The 26735-nt window shown below is 48.6% G+C and overlaps 1 protein-coding gene across 5 annotated transcripts in view; it reads left to right on the forward strand.

The window, feature by feature from the left end:
* The first annotated feature begins 484 nt into the window (after window positions 1–484).
* TTC12 (tetratricopeptide repeat domain 12) overlaps window positions 485–26735 on the forward strand; it is a 47445-nt gene continuing 21194 nt past the window's right edge. Inside the window, exons 1-8 of one of the 5 annotated variants that reach the window (XM_051849244.2) lie at window positions 485–574; window positions 2301–2373; window positions 13260–13426; window positions 13952–13973; window positions 14561–14638; window positions 15426–15547; window positions 19764–19823; window positions 25629–25700. In XM_051849244.2, the coding sequence (XP_051705204.2) occupies window positions 2316–2373; window positions 13260–13426; window positions 13952–13973; window positions 14561–14638; window positions 15426–15547; window positions 19764–19823; window positions 25629–25700 (579 nt within the window). In that variant the 5' untranslated portion in view covers window positions 485–574; window positions 2301–2315. Of the gene's footprint in view, window positions 575–703; window positions 728–801; window positions 1245–2300; window positions 2374–13259; window positions 13427–13951; window positions 13974–14560; window positions 14639–15425; window positions 15548–19763; window positions 19824–25628; window positions 25701–26735 lie in introns of those variants that run through there. The other 4 variants (XM_051849246.2, XM_002708389.5, XM_070065040.1 and 1 more) reach the window with 4 other exon arrangements.

Below are 26735 nucleotides of genomic sequence, written 5' to 3' on the forward strand. Positions count from 1 at the left end.
AATAAAAATATACTGGAATGGATGTGTCCACTAGCTCTTTTTGCTCCAAATCCTATGATTTCCAAGATATGCATTACCACTTATTCCTGCCCACTAGGCTCCAGGCCATTTAACCATGAACCTTATGAGAAAGTGCCATCTCTCTGACAGATGAGAGATCTGAGCGTCAAAGAAATTATTCAGTTCTCTGAAGGTCACACATTATCAATAAAACCAGATTCAAGCCCAAACCTGTCTCTCCTAGGTATGCTGCCAGCTGACCTTTTGGGTCAAGGATATTAAATTAACGGGAAAGAAGCTCCCTCTCTTTAGATTTAAAACAAAAACAAGAACCTTGACTCTTGCCTTAGAGGCCAGCTCTTTGCTTCCTCCAACTTCCATGTGCCCTCACTGGAAATCTTGGCCCCCAATTTAGCCTTGAACTTGGCAACCGAGAGCGCTCCACGCCCCGTCCCATCGCTTGGCCCCGCCCTCTAGCCACGCCCCTGGCCTCTAGCCCCGCCTCCCTTGGCTCCAGCCTAGGCCCTGTTCCCCTCCGCCCCAACTGCCATTTCCTGTCCTACTCTGGAGTCAGGTCAGTGCCGTGGGTAACGCTGAGGTCTCCCCCAGGATCTGGCCCTCGACTGGCCGTCAGAGCCGGGCAGAGGGCGCTGGGTTGGGTCCCGGCGGACGGGATGGTGGCGCTGCGGGCTGGGACCTCCGTGGGGCGCCGCGGCGGGAGGACGCGGTGAGCAGTTGCTGAGCAACGGCGCGGCCCCGCCCCCCCGCGCGCGGCCCGGGCGCGAGTGGCGCATGCGCGGCCCTAGATGCGGGCCGGGCCCACTGCTGCAAGCTGGCCTTCGCCGTCGGTCCGTGCCCGCTTCTTGCCCTGGGGACGCCGGCCGGGCGGTGGGCGCCCCGAGACCGGTGCCCTGGTGCGGGGCGTTGGTCCGGGTCGGTGCGGGTGTGGAGCCTTCCTCGGTTCGGGCGCGCGTTCCGCGGGAGTTTCAAAGGCCGCGCGGCCCTTCGGGGAGGCCACGTCCTCGGGCCTGGTGCTTCTGTTAACCCCTGGGGCGCGCCCCGTTTGTGTTACCGTTTCCATAGCACCGAGGAGGCCTCGGCCCAGAGGGCCGGCGATCGGTGGAGATTAAGGACACTCACAGCTTGTAAGCGCGATTTCTAGTTGCTGCTCATAGGTGGGTTCTACTCCCGCTCCTTGTAAATTGGAAGCAGCTGCGCAGTGTCTGCACTACACATGAATGGAGGTGGGTGTCTGGTGCAGTGTGGTTAAAATGCCCGCGATCCCATAGCCGAGTCCCTGGGTCCCATTCCCTGCATGGCCCCCAATTCCAGCTTCTTGCTAATGCCCATCGCGGGAGGTGGCAGATGATGGCTCAGATACTTGGGCCCGTGCCACCCCATGTGGGATACCCGGATGGAGTTCCTGGCTCCTAACCCAGCCCCAGCTGTTGTAGGCATCTGGGGAGTGAACCAGCAGATAGAAGATCGATCTCTCTCTCTCTCTCTCTCTCTCTCTCTCTCTCGTCTCCACCTTTCAAGTAGATAAATAAAAAATTTAAAATGTGCATTCCTGAGCACCATCCCAGGCGTACTGAGAGTCCCTGGGGCTGAGCCTAAAGATTCTGCACATTTCACAAGCCTCTGCATGCTATTTTCATGGTGGTGGGTGAACTTGTGGGTGCTATTGGGGATACCGCGTGTCCCCTTCACTGGGAAACAGCTGTGACGTTTTAAATCCAGAGTCGCTGGAGAGGAGCAGAGCACTGTGGCATCAGGTTCTAATCCCATCAGCCAATGTGTAGCTTCTCTTCACTCCTCCGAAACAAGCCAGAGGCTCCTATTTTAAGCGAGTATGGACATTCAGATGCCGACTGTCCCATCCCTGGGTACCTGTGACACCTGCAGGTGCAAGCTGCAGACTAGGCCGAGCTGTCGTCCCGCCAGGCATTAGCTTCCTCCTCTGTTCCTGGCTGCCTGTCAGCGGCTCGCCTGGCCTTCCTGCAGGTCCCTGAATCACAGCCGATAACATTGGCTTTGGAGGAATGTTTTGCCGAGTGATTTCCCCAGCGGAGGGAGGGCTGGCAGCTTTCTGGAAGCATTGCCACAAATAATGAGTGTCCCTTGGCCTCAGACAGCAGGCAGAGTGAAAATGAATCACCCTGCTCTTGCTCATGACATTAATACACACAAATCTGTCTCAGAAATAATCACTTGGCTTAGCTTTAGAAGACTAATAAGCCTGACAGTTCTGTTTAGTGTTTTATTGTTATTAATTTCATCATTTATCCTGCACCCCTCAGGGATTCTGGTCCACAATGGCTGACAATCAAGATAAAGATTTGCAGAGATTTCTTAAAAACGTGGATGAAGTCGGTAAGTACTGATAAATCGTAAACAAATGAAATACTTTGGAGAGTTGGAGTGGGTAAACAAATGATCGCCCCGAGATGGTTCCGAGGTTGCGTGACAACATGATGACTCTGAAGGAAAAAAAATGAAATTAAAATTAAACAGAGCATTGAGGAGCAAATTATATTATAGTCTCGCAGCAGAATGTTCTGGCTAATTGGTAGCACAAAAGCTGTTAAACCTTCTGATTGGAATTCAGGTGGACAGCTCTTTCGGGTCAAAAGGAGCGTCCGTTTCCATTGTGGGTATAAGAGGCCTCATCTTTATTCCAAGCTCCTGCCCCCACAGAGAGAATTCAAAGCAGAGGTGGAAATGCAGTGCGCAGGGAAGTGCAGGACATATTTAGAGAGAATGAATATGAATATACATCCACGTGTGAGTGTAGCCACCCCCCACGGGGAGATAGCCGTCATTGGGCAAGAGTGTTGTTGCCCAGTGGAGGAGAGAGTGTTGGAGGAGGCCAGAGAAGACCCCAAACGCTAGGGCCAGAAGCTAAGAGCAGAAGAGGGTGTCCCTGTGTATCAGTGTCTCTTATAAGCCAGGGGGTGGTGCCCTTTGTGTGCGGCTTTCTGGAAGTTTCCTGGCGTTCCTCCTTCCTGGTTCCGGATGAGACACAGGGGCCTCATGGGAAAGTCCGCCTGCCAGATTGACAGGTAAGAAAGAGGGTGGAGTGCCAATGCAACGCTACAGAGAAATTATAGGAAAAAAATTCCAGCTCAGCTTCTCCTACCTAAGCTTCCTGCCTGGTTCTCCGTGTCATTTTCTTACTGCCGATGAGCGTGGCCGCTCCCTTCGGGATCACGCCCGAGCCTTCTCGATCAGTTCCAGGTCACTCTGTCTTCAGGCGGGGCCGTTTCTGGTTTTGAGCTGGAGACACAAATCAAGTGGCTTCCCTTCACATGTAGCATGTTAGATGGATGGCTTATGGTTGTCATCCCCTTCTCTGCCCTTCTCAGCAAGAGGAGTGGGGGCCCAGAGAAAGTACACCCCCAGATCCTGTTCAGGAGATTCCAAACCCCGTCTCTGGACTTCAGGGATCTGGTTTGAGGACAGAAACCAACCAACCGGCAGACATCACGTAGCAAATACGAAAGGTCTTCATGGGAAATGCGTTGTATGAAAAACATGGATTCCAAAAAAATTTTGTGCCAAAATAAACTTACCCATTAATTACATTTTTCCTCAGACTTTTGATGTGCACCGATATAGATAGTTTAAATTGCTCTTCCTGGCCATGACTGTATGAACCCAAAGAATAAAGTAGTTTTAAGGGTTGGGATACTTTTCTAAACGATCCATCCCTAGTGTGTTCCTTCTGTTCCTCATTGGCCTCCCTTCTGCTCCTCCCTGGACGCTGTTCACGAGCGTGAGGCTTACGGCTCACCTTTCTCTCCAAGGGGTCCAGGCTAAGCACGTGGCTTCACCACCTGTTTGCTGGTGACCCTCACACCTAAAGTGCCACCCGGCTTTCTTGTCCAGGCCTTAGCCTCTGTGGCTAACTGTCATGTCCACTGTAAATAACCTCAAACGGTGTGTCCAAATGGAGTCGTCCTGGCTTTCCTCCCCCTGCCTTCCCCATCCCAAACAAAACCTACAACCTGATCTTGGTTGGTGGCACCACCACCCAGAATGTACGAGTCCCGCCCTACATCCAATCAGATATCTAGTTTTCACTTGTGTCTGCCACGCCATCCTCGCCCACCCTCCCCTTGTTCCAGTCCCTCTTACCCAGACTACTTCAACAACCCCCTAATTGTTTTCCTGCCTCCAGGCTTTTACTCCCCACAGAGTAATGTATCTAAAATGCAGATCTGGCCCAGACACTTCTCTGCTTGGATCCTTCCCAATCAGTCAATTCCAAGCTCTCATCAGGACTGAAGTCCTCGCATGACCTTGTCCTTAGCGCTCACCTCTCCCTGCCTCGCACTTGAGCAGCAACAGGCCACTTCTAGTTTCCCACTCATGTTCTGATTCACATGGTCCTTGTCATTCCCTCTGCCTCCCTGGCTTTCTTTACCTGAGGTTTTCGTACTTGAAGTTCTTGCAGATGTCTTAAATGCCACTGCTATCCAAGAGAACATTCTGTGATGATGGAGAAGTTCTGTAGTCTGTACCACCCATCGCGATGATCAGTGGCCGCATGTGACTGTGGAACATTTACAGTGTGGCTGGTGTGAAGAACGGAGTTTCGAATTTTATTTTATGCTTTCTTAGTTGAAGTGTACATAGCCATGTGTGTAGAGAGTCTGTACTTGCATTTCTTGGGCACTTGCCTTGTGTTGAGTGTTTCTAGGCATTGCAAGGTACAGTAAAAGAAATCACCTTCTTTCAGGAGATCTACGGGCCAGTGGGGCAAACAGATACTAAACAAGTAACTTGGAGTGTGATTAGTGATATAAAGAGAGCCTCAAAATATGTACAGGAGAATCTAACCCAACTTAGGCGTTGTATTAGTCGTATCAGTCTATTATGGCTGTTATACCACTGACTGGGTGGCTTAAATAACAGAAATTGAGTTTCGGTAGTCTAGAAGTCCAAGATCTAAGTGTTGCCAGGGTTGGGTTTTCCTGAGGCCTCTCCTTGGCTTGCAGATGGCCATCTCTCCATACATGGCCATCTCTCTGTGTGTGTTCTTCCAAAGATACCAGCCACATTGAATTAGGGCTCCACTCTTCAAAGGTCCTGTTTTGAATCCAGTCCCACTGGGGCTAGGGTTTCAACATATGAATTTTGGGGAGATACAATCAGTTTATAACAGAGGCCGGATACAGTTTCCCTGAAGAAGGAAAATTTAAGCCAGAATCTGAAGTGGTTAGGATGTGGCCGTGGATGAGAAGCCCAGAGAGTTTTCTAGGTGGGACAGAAGGAAACTGGCAGTTAAGATGGGGGGGAAATGAAGGAGTAGAAAGCCTGTCTGGCCCGAGAGATGAAGAGTTCACTCAGCGAGAGCTCTCGCCAGGGTGTAGGGAGCCCAGAGCAGGGAAGACTTTGGAAGCTGCAGTAGGAATTTGTTTCTCCTGAGAGTGATGAGAATCCTTGGAAGGGTTTGCTTAGGGCAGAAACATGACCAGATTCCTGGCTTATAAAGTCACTGCAGCTGTGGTGTAGAATGTAGGTTATAGTTAGGCCCTATTAGAATATTCCAAGGAAAGGAGACTGGTAGCTTGGTTTAGAGTTTGGTGGTGGGAATGAACATAGTAGGTCGATGTGAGGTGTGCTTCAGAGTCATCCTTGACAAGCTTTGGTGTTTGATGGCTTTGAGGTCTGAGAGAGAATAAAGACCAGGGTGAGTTTTGAGAGTTTTTGGTGAAATGACAGGTGGATGGTTAGGCCGTTGACTGAGACAGGCATTTGAAGCTGGAACAGACTTGGAAGGAAGACGAACGTGTTAAGTTTGATGAGTAAGACATGCTAGTGCAGACATTCAGAAGGCCGGATTCCAGGAGAGAGAATGGAGCGAAGATGTCAGTTAGGAGGGGTTGGCTTTTGATTAGTGTTTGGAGCCATCAGAGAGAATGGGAATACCTGGAAAGAGATATCAGAAAAGAGGGCCTCAGGCAGAGACTCGAGTGTCAGTGCAGCTTAAAAGATGCACAGGAGACGGGCTGGCACTGTGGTGCAGTGGGGGAGGCGGCAGCTGCAGCTGACGCACCCAGACAGGCAGCAGAGGATGGCCCTGGTACCGGGGCCCCTGCCACCCAAGTGGGACAGCAGGATGGGGGTCCTGGCTTTGGCCTGACCCAGACCTAGTTTTTGTGCCCATTTTGGGGGTGAGCTAGTAGATGAAAGAAGAGATCTCGCTGTGTGTCCCTGCCTTTCCAATAAATACATAAATCTTAAACAAACCAACCAAAAGAATATAGACAGGAGAGGGAGAAGAGAAGCAAACAAAGGAAGCCTAAAAATGATGACTGAGAGGTAGGAGGAAAATTGGAAGCATTCAGTTATGGGAGCCAAATGAAAAAGATTCATAGAAAACATCATGGTTAGCATCATCTGTTTCAGAGAGCTCTATGAAAACAAGGACTAAAAAGTGACCGCTAAATTTAGCAACCTTTGTAACTGATGGGAACAACTTTGGAGCATTAGTGAGAAGAGAAACTAAATTTTGAAGAGGAAGTGGGGGCTTCCATTTCCAGCAGTCTGGCTGATGAGATAATCCAAAACCCTCCCCACTATAAAACATGGAGAAAGGCTGGATAAAACGTGGTAGCTGCTGGGAGTTTAGATTTTGTTTAGCGTGTTGGTTACAATTGTCAGGGTTACCGCTACAGGAACAGAAAAAGAAGGTACAACACCTAAGCTTGTACAGGCCACAGAGCGAATAAAGAAAACTCCACGGATCCAACAAGGAGAGGAAAAGGGAAAGGAAAAGGAGGAAAACATAGAAAGGTTTGGGTAAATAGAAGGCATCAGACCCAACTAATACTAGAACTCAGTCCAAATACTGTTTCAGGAACCATAGTAAAACAAGCTACTCTCCAGTTAAGCCACATTGTCAGACTGGGTTCTCAAACTCCAGGTAACACAATGCAGACACACCTGAGCTTGAGGACATAGGAAAAGTTGAAACTTTGAAAATGGAAAAATATTGCCAAGCAAAGATTGTCTCAAAGCAAGTCCATGTTGAACATTAAAATCAGATGGAAAAGACTTCAAAGAGACCGTAATTAAATTTTTCTTTATTACGGTTTAACTGACAAATAAAAGTGTATCTATTTATAGGGTATAACTTGATGTTTTGATTAATGTGTACATTGTGAAGTGCTCAAATCAAGGTGATTCACATATTCCTCACCTCACATACGTACCATTTCTTGTAGTAAGAACGTTCATCTCCTGTTTTAGCAGTTTTAGAGACTCCAAAGCACTATTGCAGTCACCACGCTGTATGGGAGATCACCAGAACTCATTCCTGCTGACACTCAGTGCCCTGTGACCGACATCCCTTCCTCTCCACCCCTGTGACCCTTGGTAACCAGCCTTCTACTCTCCACATCTGTTCAGCTTTTTTAGGTTCCACGTATGAAAGAGATCCTGCAGAAGTCGTCTTCCTTGGCCAGCTTGTTTCGCTTAGCTTGTAACTGGGATGTTAAGACACATGGCAGGGTAGCATTGTGTGTCCATCCTCTGTTCATCTGCTGATGGATACTCAGGGAAGTTCTGTATCTTTTTTTTTTTTTTTGACAGGCAGAGTGGACAGTGAGAGAGAGAGACAGAGAGAAAGGTCTTCCTTTTCCTTTGGTTCATCCCCCAATGGCCGCTGCAGCTGGTGCACTGTGCTGATCCGAAGCCAGGAGCCAGGTGCTTATCATGGTCTCCCATGCGGGTGCAGGGCCCAAGCATTTGGGCCATCCTCCACTACACTCTCGGGCCACAGCAGAGAGCTGGCCTGGAAGAGGGGCAACCAGGACAGAATCCGGCGCCCTAATTGGGACTAGAACCCAGGGTGTGGGCACCGCAGGCAGAGGATTAGCCTATTGAGCCGCAGCGCCAGCCAATCTTTCCTATTTTGGATAATGCTTCCTTTTGACGTACTGATCTAATTTCCTTTGGTTACATACCTATAAGTGAGATTGCTGCATCATAATGATCTTTTTTTTAAAACTTTTATTTAGTAGATATAAATTTCCAAAGTACAGTTTATGGGTTACAATGGCTTTTTCCCCCCCATAACTTCCCACCCACCCACAACCCTCCCATCTCCCGCTCCCTCTCCCCTTCCATTCACATCAAGATTCATTTTCGATTATCTTTATATACAGAAGATCAGTTTAGTATATATTAAGTAAAGATTTCATCAGTTTGCCCCCACACGGAACACAAATTGCCAAATACTATTTGAGCACTAGTCATATCATTAATTCACATTGAACTACACATTAAGGACAGAGATCCTACATAGGGAGTAAGTGCACAGTGACTCCTGTTGTTGACTTAACAAATTGACACTCTTGTTTAAGGCGTCAGCAATCTCCCCAGGCTCTAGTCATGAGTTGCCAAGGCCACGGAAGCCCCCTGAGCTCGCCGACTTTGATCTTATTTCGACAAGGCCATAGTCAAAGTGGAAGTTCTCTCCTCCCTTCAGAGAAAGGTACCTCCTTCTTTGATGGCCCGTTCTTTCCAATGGGATCTCACTCAGAGAGATCTTTCATTTAGGTCCTTTTTTTTTCATATGATAGTTTTGTTTTTAATTTTTGTCCTCAAGAAAGCCTTCATTCACAACACCAAAGTAAAGCAAATATATACAAGACATTTATGGAGAAAAATTATAAAATTTAACTGAAAGAGCTTCCAGCGGTCAAAGGTAGAACCATTTGAACAACAAAACAAATCCAGAGTGAGAAATAAATGTCCACAAATCTATCCTGATCTAAATAAGTGATTGAATAAATAAGTAACCAAATAGAAAATTTCCCATAACAGATAATTTATGTAGATGATCCCTAATCAAGAAGGTAGTGCATAACTCTTACACCCTTAAATTTGAGAGACATTTAGTGACTTGCTTCCAAAGTGTAGAAAGGGAGGGGAGAAAGTAACTTTACAGTGGGAAAAGCTGACCAATGCAACTTTCAGCAGAAGGTCAAGGTTAACATTGTGATAAATCATGTTGACAGCATGTACCCTCAATACGATGTGCTGTGGTCTTCCTCCCCAAGTCCTGTAGCTCTGTTTTACCCATGAGAAAAATACCAGATAACTCAAATTGTGTGTGCATCCCATATTTCCCTTCTCTGTTAATCTGTTCATACTATCAGATATGTGAGCAGCAGCCCTCAGAATCATCAAGGTCATCAGAAACAAGGAAAGCGAGAAATTGTCACAGCCAGAAGCAGCCTAGGGTTACACAACCAAGTGTAATGTGATATCTTGGGATTGAGAAGGGATATTCCTTTTTTTTTTTTTTAAAGATTATTTATTTATTTGAGAAGCAGAGTTACAGAGAGCGGGAAAGACACAGAAAGGTCTTTCATCCGCTGGCCAACTCCACAAATGGCCTCAGTGGCCAGAGCTGGGCCGATCAGGAGCCAGGAGCTGCTTCTGGGTCTCCCATGTGGGTGCAGGGGCCCAAGCATTTGGGCCACCTTCTACTGCTTTCCCAGGCCACAAGCGGGAAGCTGGATTGGAAGAGGAGCAGCCAGGACACAAACCAGTGCCCTTATGAGATGCTGGCACCACAGAGAGAGGCTTAGTCTACTACACCACAGCACTGGCCCTGAGAAGGGATATTCTAATGAAGTTATAGTTAAATATTGAATTGGTTTAATGCAAAACTTAATTAGTTAAAAGATATTTATCTAAATAAATGGAGACTTTTATCATAGAAGGGAAGATTTATTTGGCAAATATGCCAATTCTGGTATTATTCTATGTAGTCAATTACTATTTAGATCAAAATTCCAAAGGTGCTTTGTGCTCAAATTCAACAAGCAGTTGCCAGAGTTCACATGGAAGAGCAAAGGACAAAGAATAACCAAGAAAATTCAGCAGGGCAAAAAAAAAAAAAAAAAAGTGGGACAACCTGCACTACCCAATGTCCAAGATTTATTGCAAGGCTATTGGGACTACTGCGTGGGTGTTTTGGTGTTGGAAAAGACAATCGATCCAGGAGGGGAGGAGAGAAGAGCCTAGAGTAGATCCATGCTCACACCCAGGACAACAAGGTGCATCAGCAGAGAGGCAGGGACCCTTTCACAAATAACGTTCCTGCCGTACACAAGAATCAACTCCAGGTGGACTAAATACCTTAAAATGAAAAAGGAAATTTCAACAGAAGATCCCATAAAAACAAATGAAGAGGGGCCGGCGTTGTGGCGCAGCGGGTTAACGCCCTGGCCTGAAATGCCAGCATCCCCTATGGGCGCTGGTTTGAGACCCGGCTGCTTCACTTCCAATGCAGCTCTCTGCTATGGCCTGGGAAAGCAGTAGAAGATGGCCCAAGTCCTTCGGCCCCTGCACCCATATGAGAGACCCAGAAGAAGCTCCTGGCTCCTTGCTTCAATTTGGCACAGTTCTGGCCATTGCAGCCAGTTAGGGAGTGAACCATCAGATGGAAGACAACCCCCACCCCCCCGTCTCTTCTCTGTGTAACTCTGACTTTCAGATGAATAAATAAATCTTTAAAAAAATCTTTTAAAAAAAGTTCAACTCCAGTAATGACCAAAGAGATACAAATAAAAAAATAAAGACTATAAAGTATTCTCACACACAAAAAAATGAAGAAACAGATGGTATTCAAGAAGACAATGTTTGTAAATACATGTAACCAGTCCAGACTATCTAAAGGAATCCTAAATTAACAGAGACAAATGATCCAGTAGAAAAGTGGCCAAGAATAGGAGCAGGCACTTCACAGAAGAAATCCAAATGGCCTGCAAACCAGTAAAAAAATATTCAGTCCCAATCATACTCAGCAGACTGAATCAGAACATTGAGATACCATTCTCATCCATTATGGTGGCAGCAATTTAAAAATTTGACAATAGCAGATGTTGACAAGAACGTGGAGGGATGGGAACTGTTTTTGTATACTGCTTGGAGAACTTAGTACAGTCATATCCTGAATTATAGATAACAGATATACACAAGGAAATATGCTTACACATACCAGTATTCAACTTGGCATTTATCTACTGTTTAAAGACAAAAATTAAACATCTGGCTATCCATCAATAAGAGTAGATTAACTGGTATATATAAAGATTGATTAAAGTGAATCACCTGAGACCATATGTATCAGAACAAATCTCTAATGTACACTGAGAGAAAAAATGGTTGCAAGAGAATGCACTTCTATAACCATTTATTTAAAATGTTTAAATATGTACATATAATACTCTAGTAGACTGAAAAAAAATCCTTTCATTATAACAATAGCAGGGTCTCTTTCTCCACCCCATGAATCTGGACTGGTCATGTGACTCTGCTTTGGCCAAAGGGATGTTTGCAAACATGGCACAAGCAGAGGCTTGAAAAGTACTCATGAACTGGGCAGTGCTCTCCTGCTCCTCTTGGGAACTCCTGTCACGGGATAAGGTACACTTTGCCTGTTTGTTCTTATTGCGTGGGACAGCAGCCAGATAGCTTTAAAAAAAATTTACTTATGTACTTACTTGAAAGAATTACAGAAAGAGAGAGAGGTCTTCCATTCGCTGGTTCATTCCCCAAATGGCCACAACAGCCAGGACTGGGCCTGGATGAAGCCAGGAGCCAGGATCTTCTTCCGAGTCTCCTACATGGGTGTAGGAGCCCAAGCACTTGGGCCATCTTCTGCTGCTTTCCCAGGTGCATTAGCAGGGAGCTGGATGGGAAGTGGAGCAGCTGGGACTTGAACCAGTGCTCATATGGGATGCCTGCAGATAGTGGCTTAACCTACTATGCCATAGAGCTGGCCCCAACCAAATATCTTTCCAAAGTAGAGCCACTTAGGTGACTGATGCTGACCATAGATATGATCTGTGAGCCCAGCTGAAACCAAAAGAACAATTAGCCAATATGACCAGCTCAAATTGCCAACCCAAAGGATTGTGAACTAAATGCAGTTAAGCCACTAAGATTTAAGGTGGTGTCTTATGCAACAAAAGCCAAGTGATTTAAATGTTAGAGAAAGGATACAAACTCGCAGGTGGAAGCAGAAATGCTATTAGATTATTTTCTGTGTGTTTGAAAGATTTATGGCTAAAAATTTTCAAGCCAAATTTGCCAAGGGTCAGGTGGGAAATGAAGGAATGGAAACAGGACAGTGTCTTTGAGAAGTTTAGATGTGAAGGGCAGGAGTCAGGGCTTTGGGAGACATTTAAAGGGGACAAAGCCCTTTAGGGAGAACACCCAACTGGGAGAGGCTGAAAACATTGGGAACTGGGCTCATTCATTGGTGTGTAGGTTCCTGGTTACACAAAACAGGCTGATGGGATGCTGAGCACAGGAGGAGGGACAGCTCTTCCTTGGAGTAGGTGGGGAGGAAAGATGCAGACACGTATCCACTAGTAGTTTTGATGTCAGGAAGTTGAAAGAGTTCCTTTCTGATGTTCGTCTCTGAATTGGTCGGGTCACCTGTGTGAAATGGTCAGGTTTAGATTCAACGCCTTTGGGAGATTGATAGGATGACTTGCCTAGCATAACAATAAGGGTTGCTGTGCCTCATTGAAGGTTCAGTTGAGGACTAGTTCCCCCAAGCATCTGTCTTTCTCCATCCTTACTCAGTATCCCTGTACCAAAGGCTCACAGGTAGATAGTTGGATTCATCTGAAGTTGGAGTTTTGTCTGTGTGGTGGAGTTGGAGGTATGTGGGCGGGATCACCACCAAGTGATGGGGCATAGAACCGAAGCTGGGTAGGCAGTAAAGTGAAGGCAGGTGGGGGAGTTTTCAAGGTTGTTTTGTGATGTCAGAGCTGTCTGTACTTACACGTTTATCTCCCACACAAAATTATCAGTTTTTTTTTTTTAAATAGAAACCTTTTTTATTCCATCATTGTTATCTATAGTGTTCAGCATAATAGCATAATATCTAACTCATAATAAGCTCCCCTGTAGGTTATTGTTGAATTAAATAATATCTCACACTGTGCTCCTTGAAGTCCCTTGTTAAATTCTCCTGCAGTCTTTTCTAGGCAAAATAGATCCTGGTTTTGGTTGTTTCACGTTGGTTCTGATCGCTCTGTATTGCTTGCCTCTGCCTTGCTGGTTTTGGTTGTTTCACGTTGGTTCTGATCGCTCTGTATTGCTTGCCTCTGCCTTGTTGTTCCCTCGTTGAGCTTGTCTCCATTAATCGTCTGCACCATCCTCTCGCGCGGATGGAATCTTGTGAAGACCTTGTTTGTTTGATTCACATCTGTTTCCTCCTCTAGCCAATTTAATTCAGGAGATGAATTCCGATGACCCAGCTGTGCAGCAGAAAGCCGTCCTGGAGACAGAAAAGAGACTACTGCTCATGGAGGGGGCCCGGGAGGAGGAGGACGGGTGCAGGACCACCTTGAACAAGACCACGATCAGCCCTCCGCAAGCTCCGATGGAGGTGTCCCTTCCTGTAGGGTGGGGATCTAAGTGGGTGCAGCAAGAACACAGGCACTGAGGCTGTGGGTGAATCTCAGACTGCCTGGGGAAGCCAAAACAGTCTTTTATTTCTTAGATGTACTAGATTTATTTTCCACGAGGAAGTAGAAGCGCTGAATTTTTCCCCTCTTGCTCCTGCTGGATTATCTTTAAACAGCCTTTGGGTTTGTTGTAATAAAAGTTCGGCCCCTCTACCCACTGAGCTTGCATGTGACACGTAAACTGTGCTGTTAGGGTCATTCATTCTTCTACCCCGTAGTTCCTGCTCCCAAAGCCACACCTGGGCCCCTTCACCTGCCCAGCATTGGTTCTGCACAGGTCAGATCCGCGGATGTAAACCAAGCCCGCTGATCCTGGGCCCTTCCAAATTAGTGGGAACCACCTCTCCCTCTTTGTACTTTATCTCCCTTCTTAGTTTAAAAGTATAAATCAGGCAGTGGTTTTTAAACTTTGTTTCTTTGTTTTTATGACAACCTGTGTCCTGCAGAATACAGAGGAAATAAACCCAGGTAAGGACAGAATCTCTCTCTCCCATATCTGCCATTTATTATTTAAGATCAGTTTTTAATGATCGTACATCCAGACCCTTAAATGATAGCCTCTGGGCTTACACACAACCCACAGATGAAAACCGTTCCTGCCACAACTGGTCAGAGGGGGACTGCACACGGAGGTTTTTCTGTATTTTCTCCTGGCCAGTCTCTGATACACTGAATTCAGTTATTCTGTCATCCAGTTTACTTGGAGCTGCTCGAGGGACCCAGATATTTTCTGTTGCTCAGCACAGAGGCTCATTATGCTAAATGAAACAAAAAAAAAAGCCTCTCTTCAAAGAAAACCTTTTTTAAAAGGCATAATTCACATTTGAAGCACAGTCATCACCATCATGCATAATAATACATCACACAGATTGCCATTTAGTGTCAAGTTTTAAAAAATGTCACTTCAGTTGCCTCCAAGTTAATCGTGTGTGCGTGTGCGTGCATGAGAGGTGTGGCTGTGACGCTCTAACATAGCTTTCTCCTGCACTGGAACTCGAGAACTAACGCTCCTATCTGGATTTTTCTTTTTAATATTTAAATGCCTCCGCGGTCAGAGGCCTTCTTGGCATCTGTGGAAAAGGACGCAAAGGAACGAGCCAGGAGAAGAAGGGAAAACAAAGCCTTGGCAGACGGTAATTGTCAGCCCTTCCCTCCCTGCCTTCCTGCAGCTGGGACGCGCGCCCTGGAAAGAGCCCCCAGGCACAGGGCTCCCAGGTGGCAGGCTGGTGACAGGCCCGAGGCAGGGGGACTGGGCCAGGCAGCAGTCCCTGGCAGTCTGCCCTGTGTGTGTGCTGCAGCAGGCAGGAGTGGGACGTCGCCCCCACTCACCGCCATGGTCAGCCCTGCCTCTAAGCTGTGGATGGGCTTAGCAGATCCGAGTGAATGGAGGGTGCAGCACCATGCCCAGGGGGAAGGGGGTGGGGTAGAGGATGGGAGTGAGGTACCACTGGCTAGCCTAGCCTTAGATGGAGAAGAAAAACAAAGCAAGACAGACAAAGGTGTGAAAAAGGAGGAGAGAAATAGACACAGGGTCGTGTGTGTGGGGAGGGGGCCCAGGACGGAAGAATGCTTCCAGCGCTTACCTCCTGCCACCGGGGGGCGTGTGTGCTGCAGGTGTGGATGCTCCCATGTCACTTAGCAGATCAGTTACCTGCCCCTTTCTCGGAGGCATTGAGCCCTCCGGTTTGGCCTCAGTGGTGAGGCTGGAGTGGTTCTGAGCCCTGGTGCAGAAGTCTACTTGTACCAAGAAGCCGCTCTCAGGAGACACACCTGAAGACGCCGGCACTGAGTGTCTGCAGGGAGGAGCAAGAGGAGTCCCTTTGGGATCCCTGGCAGGCCAGGATGTCCGGAGTGGAATTGGAGAAGCGGGGGTGGCAACTGTGAGAGGAGCGCTCACCTGTGTGCCCTGGCCCCCCACAGCCCTGAAAGAGAAGGGGAACGAGGCCTTTGGCAGAGGCGACTACAACACAGCTGTCCTGCACTACAGCGAGGGTTTGGAGAAGCTGAAGGACATGAAGGTCCTCTACACCAACCGAGCCCAGGTCAGTGAGCCATGCGCGGGCGCCCCCAGACCTGGAACAGCAGGCGGGCTTTTGGGTTGGGTGTGGGGGAGCTGGTGGACACGGAGCATCTGCCAGTTCCTGTGGTGTGAGTCCTGTCGCCTCAAGCTCCCAGTGGAACATCACTGAAGGAGGGTTCAGCAAGGCTGCGTCGCTGATGGTGCCCGGGCCCTTGGCTATGTGGATATAGAAGAGAACTAGCCCAGTGGAGTGGCCTGTGACACCTCAGGACTGTGCTGCACGAAGTTAATGCCGCAGGGCTGCCCTCCTGCAGGCGTCTTACTCATCGAATCGACTCCTCTTTAAGGCGAATGCTCTGTGACTGGGGAAGTGGCTTAGCTGATGCACACACAGCCAATTTCACAAAAGTCCCTCTTAAGCTGCGCTTCCTGGAGTCCCAGGTAGAAGCCCTCACCCAGATGTGTGTTACCTGCTACGTAATGAAGTGGCAAGGCCAATTTGGTTCTCACTTGAACCAAAGATGTCGCCTGTGACCTTACCTTTGAAAAGCAGTTGAGCTTTTGAGTGGGAGTTCTCTGTGGCTCAGGCCTGAAAACTTGACAGGTTCAAGGTTGTGATTGCGCGCTGGCCAGCGGATGTCAGCAGGACCGGCATACAATGATCTCGGGGCCACAGCCGAGTTCTCATCAGCTCCAATTTCTGGAACTCTGGGTGAAGAGTGTCTGGCTGTGGGATGCTGAGGGAGAGTATTGAAAGCAGGCACAGGAGGACAGAAAGTCTGGGGAGCGACAGGGACTTTAATACGAAACTAATGGGAGAGCAGCGGAACCCCAGCCCTGGAGCGGCCTGCAGAAGTCAGATTAGAGAGGAGGCGTCATTTACCTACCCAGGCCTGGAGGAATCTCGTAATAAGGGAGTGACTTGGTAAACCAGATGGCCAGAGCTTGGGTTAGTCACGTACATTTTAGCACTCTAACAAGATGATAAACTTTCTTAGAGGAAATCTGCTCTCTGCTGCCCACCCCCACTCCCGATGCCTTATTTACAACAGAAATCCATTCAGTCCTTGCGGAGTTCCACGATGTTGGAGGAACAGTAATCCCATTTAAGGGAGCTAAGTTTCTGTTGACAATTCAGAAGGATCATTTAAAGGAAAGCAGTTAATACAATAATCATAGTTCCCTCTTATTTATCTCCAGATTTGGTCTCTAAAAACATCTGCCTTCTCATCCTGATGCAGTCTTTGTGAGTCAGGAGGCATTTGAAAGCAATAAAATTGAATTGCTTTTAAAACGTTACGTAATCCAGACTTACATCTCGTTCAGACTATCTATACCCCGAGTCATCTAAATTAATTACATTTTTGCCATACTCAATTTTAAGCAGCACTTTGATTAGTTCTGAAGAATCACATTAGGAATGGATTTGGAGAAATGGAAGTAAATGCAACGCAAAGCTTTAGGGAAGCAATTCCTTCCAGCCTGCCCAGGGAGAGACCTTACTCAGACACGGATAAACACAAAATGTGCTGCCCGTTGTTACGAATCATTTGAACCACGGACTATTTTTAAAATGCCTCCCCTGTTTGCCTGCAGTGTTAGGAAACACTTAGTAAGGAACCTGTGACTTGGGCTTGCCCGCTGGAGAGAAAACGCACACTTTCACGGCTTTGTTTTTCTCCTGGAGCTGATGTTATGATCAATAGATTGCTGGTGTAAGTTAAATGAATCCGGAGTTGAATTGCCCTTTGGAAAAGTAGTTCTTTTCAAAATGTGGAAAATCAGAGGAGAATGAGAAAGTTACAGGGTGTTGAGTCCAAGCCCTTAATAATAATACTTTTTTTAAAAAAAGGTAAAAGAGCATGTAGAGAAATCACGGAGCCTTCCCGGGCCTGTGTGTATCCTGGGTAACCATGCCACGAGGTCACGGCTGCCGCGGCCCAGACGACGCCAGCTTCTCCTCGCATCCTCTGACTTCCAGATGAGGCCTGGGCCCCGGAGCACAGGACGGGGCTTTGTAGAAGAGACAGCTCCAGCAGTTGTCCTTTTCAATTAGTCCAGAAGCGAACTCCCGAAAGCCCCGCGTGGCGGCCTGCCTTCTGGAGCGGCACTGCAGAATCACCAGCAGGCATTGCCCGCCCCCGTCTCACCACGGTTGGATGCCCGGATTCCCCATGACTCGCAACACTGCCCTTATAATTGGCTTGTCCATGCGTATATCTCATCGGGCTTCTCACTAAGAATGTTGCAGCGCCTGGTACACTTTTGATCATGGGCAACCTACGTGTCACCCTCTTACTGGGTTTACTCCTGGTGACGCACAGGACCCTGGGAAGCCACTCCGTCATCAGTGCCGAGGTTTTCCTTTCTTACCGTGCTTTCTGAAAGAAGACTGCTCAGATCTGCTGAGCGCAGCCTGGGAAGCCTGTGTTGACCACTTCCTGTGGCCAGGGTGAAGGCAGAGGCCACTGTGCTTGTTTCTAAGCAGACGCTCACCTGTTTATACGTCTCCAGCCCTTGGACACTTCAAATGAACTAAATTCTCAAGTCGGTGTAGTGTGACTGCGTCACAGAAGTCTAAGTCCGTTCTTGATTTTGCCCAATTCTAGGAGATGTCAAAGGAGTGCCCCCAGCACTGAGGCTTTGTGGTGATGATCTGACTCTTAAATGTCTATTTTAAGATTTATTTATTTGAAAGGCAGAGTTACAGAGAGGCAGAGGCAGAGAGAGAGAGGTCTTCCATCCGCTGGTTCACTCCCCAGATGGCAGCAGTGGCCAGAGCTGCACTGATCCAAAGCCAGAAGCCAGGAGCTTCTTCCAGGTCTCCCACATGGGTGCAGGGGCCCAAGGACTTGGGCCATCTACTGCTTTCTCAGGCCACAGCAGAGAGCTGAATCGGAAGTGGAGCAGCCGGAACTAGAACCGGCACCCATATGGGATGCCCACATCCTCACTAACCCTTATTTATCCTCTTGTTTTCCTGATTCCCTTTAGCATTCAGCATCCTTTTGGAACATTCACAGCAGGGTAGATGCTAGAACTTAGCCCTTCCTTTGCAGAGTGCTCAGTGTGCCTGAGTATTTCCTGTTTCCCCTCCAGATCCTTCTCTGGGCAGCTCTATGTCCTGGCAGACTGGCCTGTGTGGTTTCTTTGGCGTCCCAGCCCTTTTTCTTCCTTGTGGGTTCAGCCAGTAAGAGCCAAAGAAAGGAAACTGGGTATTTATTCTATAACTTATGGCTGCAGTAAAGGCCTCGGCTCACATCAGGCATTTTTTTCTTTTCTAAAAAAGTTTATTTGTGGGGGCCAGCACTGTGGCATAGCGGGTAAAGCTACTGCCATATGGGTGCCGGTTTGAGACCTGACTGCTCCACTTCTGATCCAGTTTTCTGCTATGGCCTGGGAAAGCAGTAGAAGATGGCCCAACTCCTTGGGCCCTTGCACCCATGTGGGAGACCAAGAAGAGGCTCCTGGCTCCTGGCTTCGGATTGGCACAGCTCTTAGCCATTGCAGCCATCTGGGGAGTGAACCAGCAGATGGAAGAATTCTCTCTCTCTCTCTCTCTCTCTGCCTCTCCTCTCTCTGTGTAACTCAGACTTTCAAATAAATAAATCTTTTTTTTTTTTAAAGTTTACTTGTTTTTATTTATTTGAAAGAGAGAAAGAAAGAGAAAAGGCTATGGCTAGATCTTCTACCCACTGGCTCAGTTTCCAAACGCCTGCAACAGCCTTAGCAGGGCCCTGCTGAAGCCAGAAGCCAGGAATTCCATCTAGGTCACCCACATGGCAACAGGGACCCCATCATCTGCTGCCTCCCAGGGTACGCATTAGCAGGAAGCTGGAATAGAAGCAAAGCAGCTGGGATTCGAACCAAGCACTCTGATGTGGGGTGCAGGCATCCCAAGCAGCAGTTCAACTCACTGCGCCACCACGCCTGCCCCCCAGGCAGATCTCTGAACATAGCTTTCCTCTCCCATTTCATTCGCTGCTCCCTTCCTCCCAGCCCTCGGTGCTAGCTGTGGTACTAGTGGTTGCCCACCGTGGCAGCCTGTAAGTAATGCCTTTCTCAGACTCCCCAGCTGCCCGGGGTGAGTGTTCCATGTGTTTCCTGCCAGCTCCCTGACAGATCCAGGCAGCAGCCGGCGACTTCTCACCACCATTGTCCCATCGGGTCTTCCTGTGTGGCCAAAGACTGCTTGCCGCTGAGTTGTGTGTGAGCCCCAGCTGTCTGTGTCGTTGTAGGCTTACATAAAACTGGGGGATTATCAGAAGGCGCTGGAGGATTGCAACTGGGCTCTGAAGGTAAGAGACGACTTCCCTTCCCACAAGACGGTGTTGGGCTTGCTGGGGCCCGGTGTCTTCATGCTGAAGTGAAGGGAGCTGTCCGTGTGTCGTGGTAGGAAAAGGGCTCAGCTTCCTCATCTCCAAAGTGGGATAGCGTAGAGTTATTGCGAGGGTTCTGGCACGGCTCACCATAGCTTCACTCCAGAGAAGCTGCTGTAGTGGTCTTTAAGGGTAATGTCCTAACAGCTCCTTCTTTCCTGCTTGGCTCCATGGGATAGTGTAAATGCCTTCTCTCCGCTAGAGCCAGCCTCGAGAGCTGCTCCCTGCACTGTTGTCTTTCTTCCTCATCAATTTGTGCTGTCCCCGCACCCCAGCCCCCACCCATACCCTCTGTCTGAAGACGTATAACCGGAAGGAAGGATTCCGGCTCAGTCGTAGTCAGTCCTCAGGCAGATCGCACCACTCTGCACATGACATGTCCTCGGACCATCACAGGTGTGCAGAAGTGTGGGAGTCTTTAAAAGAAATGGCACGCTCGTTTCTTAGCAACGTTATTGCAGGTAACTAAAGAACCCTTAATTCACATTTCCCTTCTGTTCTGTCACAGGGGTCTTTAACTAACCAAAACTAGTATTTCTCCAACTTCTGACATGGAGTGCTGCTGACGTCAGACCAGAATGGACATGAGACCCTTGAGGGTCTGGACACAGAAAGTATGAAGTTTCTTTCTCTTTTTAAAAAAGTTTTATTTATTTGAAAGAGTTACAGAGAGAGAGGGAGAAACCGAGGGAGAGAGAGATCTGCCATTCCCTGGTTCACTCCTCATATGGCTGCAATGGCCAGGGCTGGGCCAGGCCAAAGCCAGGAGCCAGGAACTTCTTCTGGGTCTCCCATGTGGGTGCAGGGGACCAAGCACTTGGGCCATCTTCTACTGCTTTCCCCGGTGCATTAACATGGCGCTGGATCAGAAGTGGAACAGCAGGACACGAACCAGTGCCCATATGGGATGCCAGCACTGCCGGTGTTGGCTTCACCAGCTATGCCACAACATCGGCCCCTGCAGTTTCTTTTAAGATGAGTGTTCTATCTAAAAAGTCCTTGTGGATTTTGCATGGCACTCCATAATCCTCACCTGTTTTAATAGGAGGGTGTTATCGTAAATAACCGAGGTGTCAGAAGAATGCGCCAGGCTTATCCTGTGGCTTTGAGTCCTAATGCTAATCCTAGCCCAGAGCATGGCCCAAGTCAAGGCACATGGTGGTGGCAACATGCTGACCACATCTGCTTGCTTCTTTCACCCTGAGAGCGTGAGCACTGGGGATGCGGATGAATTGGAAAGTCAACCTTCTCTTCGAATAGCGCATGAAACCCTGGGGATCCTTTAAAACTGACATCTGGAGTGTCTGACTTCCTTATCTGTTAGAAGAGACAGCATGGGGCAAGTCTTGTCCCATTGCATTGCTGTGATCTCTGATTCACAAGAATTGCCCAAAGCCACTGACATGCAGCTCCTCACAGCTCCGGACAGACCTTCCAGCTGGCTTAGTCACCTTGCCTGATCAGAGTGGCTCTTTCTACCATCACTCTGTGAGCAAAGGGAGAGGCAAGGACCTTTTCCTGCGCTGGTCCAATGGTAACAGCAACACCACACTGTTCTCTGCAGTTCAGTTCAATCTCACTGTTTCCCCTGCATTTTTAACAAGGAAGCCAAGCCCCGGAGATTAACTTGTGCAGGATCACAAAGCTAGTATTGGTTTAACTAGAATGAGCTCTTAGCCATCTTCTATAAATGGCCTCTCTTTGGAAACCCGCAAATCCCGTAATCCCTGGGTGTGGATCTCTCACTCCCTTTCGTAAAAAAAAGAAAATCTGCTCTCAGGGCCTCCCAAAGGATCTTTTCTGATCTGGGAAGAACCAAAGAAGTCAATGCACCATGGTGTTGGTTCCGGGGACCACACTGGCCCGCGCCCAGGTACTCACGGGAGCCCAGCGGAGCTGACATTAAAACCATTGCCACTCCACAGTCAGTCTGGTGAAACACCCAGCCAGGCTCTTTATTGAAGAGGTTTTGGTAAACACCGGGAGGGATGGGAAAAAAATACAAGGAGTTCTAAAAACTAATAATGGCCTTGACTATATGGAAGCTGTGATTTAAAAGAAAAAGTTTCAGTGTCCTTACAGGTCTTTAAAATATCAATCATGACTGTCACTGGCACTCCTTCATGGACAGTATTTGGACTTTGATGCCACTTTTGAGTGGCTAGAGACCAGTCCATGTAATGAAATTTGAAGACAGACGTTTCTTGTCAAGGCGGATAGGGCAGCAGAGCCGGTTTCAGCTGGGACTGGACTCATTTCTTTCCTGGCAGGACTCTTCCTGCACGACCCAATCCGTCTTCCTCCGAAGGTGGGACTCCTTTAAAGGGAACCTGGGGTGCCCCGAGAAAATCGTGCTGAGGGTTGAACCATGAGCACAGAAGAACGGGCCTGGTAGTACAGAACTCTGCGAGCAGCCCTTGGGGGGCAGTATCTGAGAAAGGCAGTGTGACAGCTGCACCCACTTGACGGTGGCCGTGGCCAGGGCTTCCAGCTGCTCATCCGTTTGCCTCCCTGGGGCTCTGCCAATGAGTCTGTGATGAACATTGGACATGCTGGTGTTTCCTGTTCCTCTTTTTTATAAGATGATCCCTTTGGGCCCTGCGCTGTGGAACAGCAGGTTAAACTGCCGCCTGCAATGCCAGTGTACCATACAGGCACCAGTTCGAGTCCCGGTTGCTCCACTTCCGATCCAGCTCCCTACCAGTGTACCTGGGAAAGCAGCAGAAGATGGCCCAAGTCCTTGGGCCCCTGCACCCATGTGGGAGACCCAGATGAAGTTCCTGACATTTTCCTGGCCCAGCCCCAGCTGTTGTGGCCATTTGGGGAGTCAACTAGCAGATGGGAAGATCTCTGTCTTTCCTTTTCTCTCTGTCACTCTGCCTTTCAAATAAATTCTTTTTAAAAGAGATCTCCTTTTATTAGTTTATTTTTAAAGATTTATTATTTATTTGAAAAGCATAGTTAAAGAGAACAGAGTGTCCATCTGCTGGTTCACTCCCCAGATGACTTCAGGAGCCAGGCTGGGGCAGGGCCAAAGCCAGGAGCCCAGAATTTCATCCGAATCCTCCACACGGGTGGCAGGGGCCCAAGGATTTGGGCCATCTTCCAATGCCTCCCCAGGTGTATTAGCAGGAAGCTGGATTGGAAGAAGATTAGCTAGGACCCAAACCAGCACTTTGATATGGAATGCCAGTCTGTCAAGTAGTAGCCTAATCCTCTTACAAACACTGCCAGCCCCTGCCTCGCTGGTTTCTTTATCTCCTAGAAGACACAGTGCTCCCCCAGGGCTCTGGTCTCCTCTCACGGGTTCAACTCTCTTCTCTGCAAATGACTCTCAGACCTGCTTACCCAGTCCCTCCCACCCGAGCCCTTGGCTCCAGGGCTGCCTTTCGGTCACCTGCTGTGTGTTTCCATTTGGTCATCGGCGTCATCTGAAACTCAGGCTGTCTACAAGCTGCCTCTCCATCCCACTCACCTTCCTCTCTGCCTGCCTGTATCCGGCCTTGTCTTCCCATTCTCCTTCAAACCCTTCTCATTGAGTGGGGACTGGCCAGCTCCTCTTCAGCAAAGCTCTGCACTTCCTTCTGTCCCTCCCACCCCCTTCACCAGGATTTCAGACATCAGCCCTTGCTCCAAGTGAGGCTATGGTCTTGTCATCTCCCTGCCTTTCCCTCCTCTGGGCACCTGAGTGTGAACATGGCGACCCGGCGTCCAAGTCCTCCCTGTGCAGTCATGGTCTGGCTCACCGCTGCAGCCCGAGCTCCCCGTGCCCAGCACCTGCTCAGTCCCGCTGCACTGGCCTGGGAGCCCCGGCTCTCTGCCAGCACAGGACTTCGCTCAGCCCCTTCTCCCTGCATCCTCCTCTCTTCAGTTCTCCGCACCAGTCAAGATCCAGCCCAGACTCCACCTCCTCTGCATGCACTGGTGTAGATTACAGCTCTTTAGATTTCCTTCTGCTAAACTATTTCTCTGGCATTTTTCCATAGCAGCTATTTATTTTTTTATTTTTTTATTTTTTGACAGGCAGAGTGGACAGAAAGAGACAGAGAGAAAGGTCTTCCTTTTTTCCGTTGGTTTACTCCCCAATGGCCGCCATGGCCGGCGAGCTGCAGCCGGCACACTGCGCTGATCCGAAGCCAGGAGCCAGGTGCTTCTCCTGGTCTCCCATGGGGTGCAGGGCCCAAGCACTTGGGCCATCCTCCACTGCCTTCCCGGGCCACAGCAGAGAGCTGGCCTGGAAAAGGGGCAACCGGGACAGAATCCGGCGCCCCGACCGGGACTAGAACCCGGTGTGCCGGCGCCGCAGGTGGAGGATTAGCCTAGTGAGCCGCGGCACCAGCCATATTTATTTTTTTAATATAGCACTTTTCAGAAGGAGGTTTAAGTTTCAAGCCCTTGCTTCCCGGAGTTAAGTGACCAAATTTCAAACTCCACCTCTCCCACTTACTATTCGTGTGACCTTGAACCTCTCAACTCCTAGTTCCTTGCTCTGTGCAGTGAGGATTATAATTGTATCTACTTCCTAGAGTAGGTACAAGGCTTTCCCGAGATGGTTCACCTGAACAGTGTAGCTCAGACTGTTCCTGTGCTGTCATTACCGTGACAGCCGTCATCGGAAATGACACGCACGGACATGCATCTGTAGAGGCTTCTCCAGCAGCCCTGTCCCCTCTTCTGTTGTTTATTCTGCTCTTTAGTTTCTCATTTGCTCTGAAGGGATGGCTGTTGTACTGCAGCAACAGAGCTAATGACGCGTTACCTGGCCCCGCAGTGCCTGTTTTACATGATTCTTCCTCACAGCAACGTGCGAGAGAGGCTCTCCCCTCACTTTCTAGAGGAGGAAAGCGAGTGCCGGGAAAGTTAGGTGGCGGGGCCAGCACCCCACGGCTGAGCAGCAGCCCAGTGAGAATGCGCCCCCAAGCCGCAGACACCCGACCTCTCAATCTCAGGCCCTGAGGAGCCTCTGACCCAGCATCACGCTGTGCACATAGAAGAGCCTTGACACGTTAGTTAACTAAATGCCTGTTTCAGACTTTAGTTTCTCTGTGCTAAATCATTCCCTGTGGGGTTACAGTCACTGGAGCAGGCAGGTGCAGGGCCACCTGTGGAAAGGATCCGTTCTCAGTCATAAGTTTCAATTCTGCCATTTGGAGGGGGCGTCCGGCCCGATCTTAAATGAAATTGGAAGTTCCCAGTATAATCCGCTGTGGGACTGCCCCACCCACTGAGATGCTTGGTAGCCTCAGGTCTGTTCCCAGGCTCAGTCTCTCTTCTGACAAAGCGGTGGTTCTCCAGTGTAGGTGTGCATGTGCATCACCTAGAGAGCTTGAAAAATTACGTACGCCTGGGCCCGTCCCGAGGATGAGCGGGATGGGGCACAGCCTGGGGAAGAGCTGTGTAAGCACCCCAGGTGCCGGGACTGTTCGGCCGGCGTGGAGAGCTCTTCTGCACGACAGGTTCCTGGTCTGCTTCCTGATGCAGGCCCTTTAGAAGGACATGACAACTGGCAGGTGTCACTAATTTGATAGAGAGCTTACTTGTGCACCCAGGCTCCTCGCAGGCATCAAGTAGTTTGGTCACAGATGTAGAAAGTTTTAATTGTCAACTCTGGTAGCCATCCTGAGAACCACAGCTCTGCCTTAACTGGATCAGCCGAGTGCTTAGCAGATCAGCTAACGACTGGAAATCCACTAAACGTCTGATCAGCCATTCTCTTTCATGCAGTGTGATGAAAACTACACGAAGGCGTATTTCCACATGGGAAAAGCCCACTTGGCCCTCAGGAACTACAGCGCCGTAAGTTCTTAGCCGATCCCAGAGCCGTGCCCCTCACTGCCCCCGGGGAGGACCCTGGTCCCCTGTCACTTAGACAGTGTTCCACCTTTTAGTGTTCGCCCAAGTAGAGCGTAAGATCCTAGAGCTGGGAAGGGAGCTGGGTGTCAGCTAGAACGGCCCCCGCCCCCTCAGCTGTGGGGGTCTCAGCAGCAGCATTCTCTGCTGGCGTAGACCTAAGCAAAACAGCAGCAGAATTCACCTGTAACCTCGTCACCCAGAAGCCACCACGCCAATATGAAGGGACTGCAGAAAGGTCATGGAAAATTCATGTTATCTTCATTCCATGTCCCATGAATTTTTTGAAACCCCTTTCATATACACAGGTAATTCAAACATTTGGTAGGAAAAGTTTATATTGGCTGTTATTTTGGTGGAAAAATGTTTTCGAAATCCATGCATAGCTTTTTAATAACACATTTTCCATGAGCTTCTTGAAGACCGCTTGCATACTTATATGTATATATACATGCATTTATACACATATATATGTTTGTATGAGGATACACACACCGGGTTGTTACATATCGATAATGGCAGCTTTACGTAAAAGTCACATACTATCCAAGTAAAATTGTGTACCTATAGAAAGTATACAATTCAGTGATTTTTATATAGTCATAGAGTTGAGCAACCACTACCACAACCAATTCGAAAACACTTTTGTCACCTCTTAAAAAAAAAAAAACACACAAAACCTCTGTACCCTTTAACAGTCATCCCCTTCCTCTCACCCCCACCTCAAACTCAGGCAACCGCGAATCTTCCTGTCTCCATACATTCGCCTATGCTAGACATGGCTTATAAATGGAGTCATGCAACCTATGGGCTAGATTTACACCCAGGTAGAATTGCTAAGTCAGATGGCAACGCCGTGTGTAACCTTTGGAGGAATGCAAGGCTGTTTTCTAAGGTGGCTGTCCCATTCTGCATCCCGTCCAGCAGTGTTGGGAGCTTCAGTTGCTCATGTGTTCCCCAGTACTTGGTATTCTCTGTCTC

This window comes from Oryctolagus cuniculus, chromosome 1 (genome assembly GCF_964237555.1).
Source record: "Oryctolagus cuniculus chromosome 1, mOryCun1.1, whole genome shotgun sequence".
Classification (NCBI taxonomy): Eukaryota; Metazoa; Chordata; class Mammalia; order Lagomorpha; family Leporidae; genus Oryctolagus; species Oryctolagus cuniculus.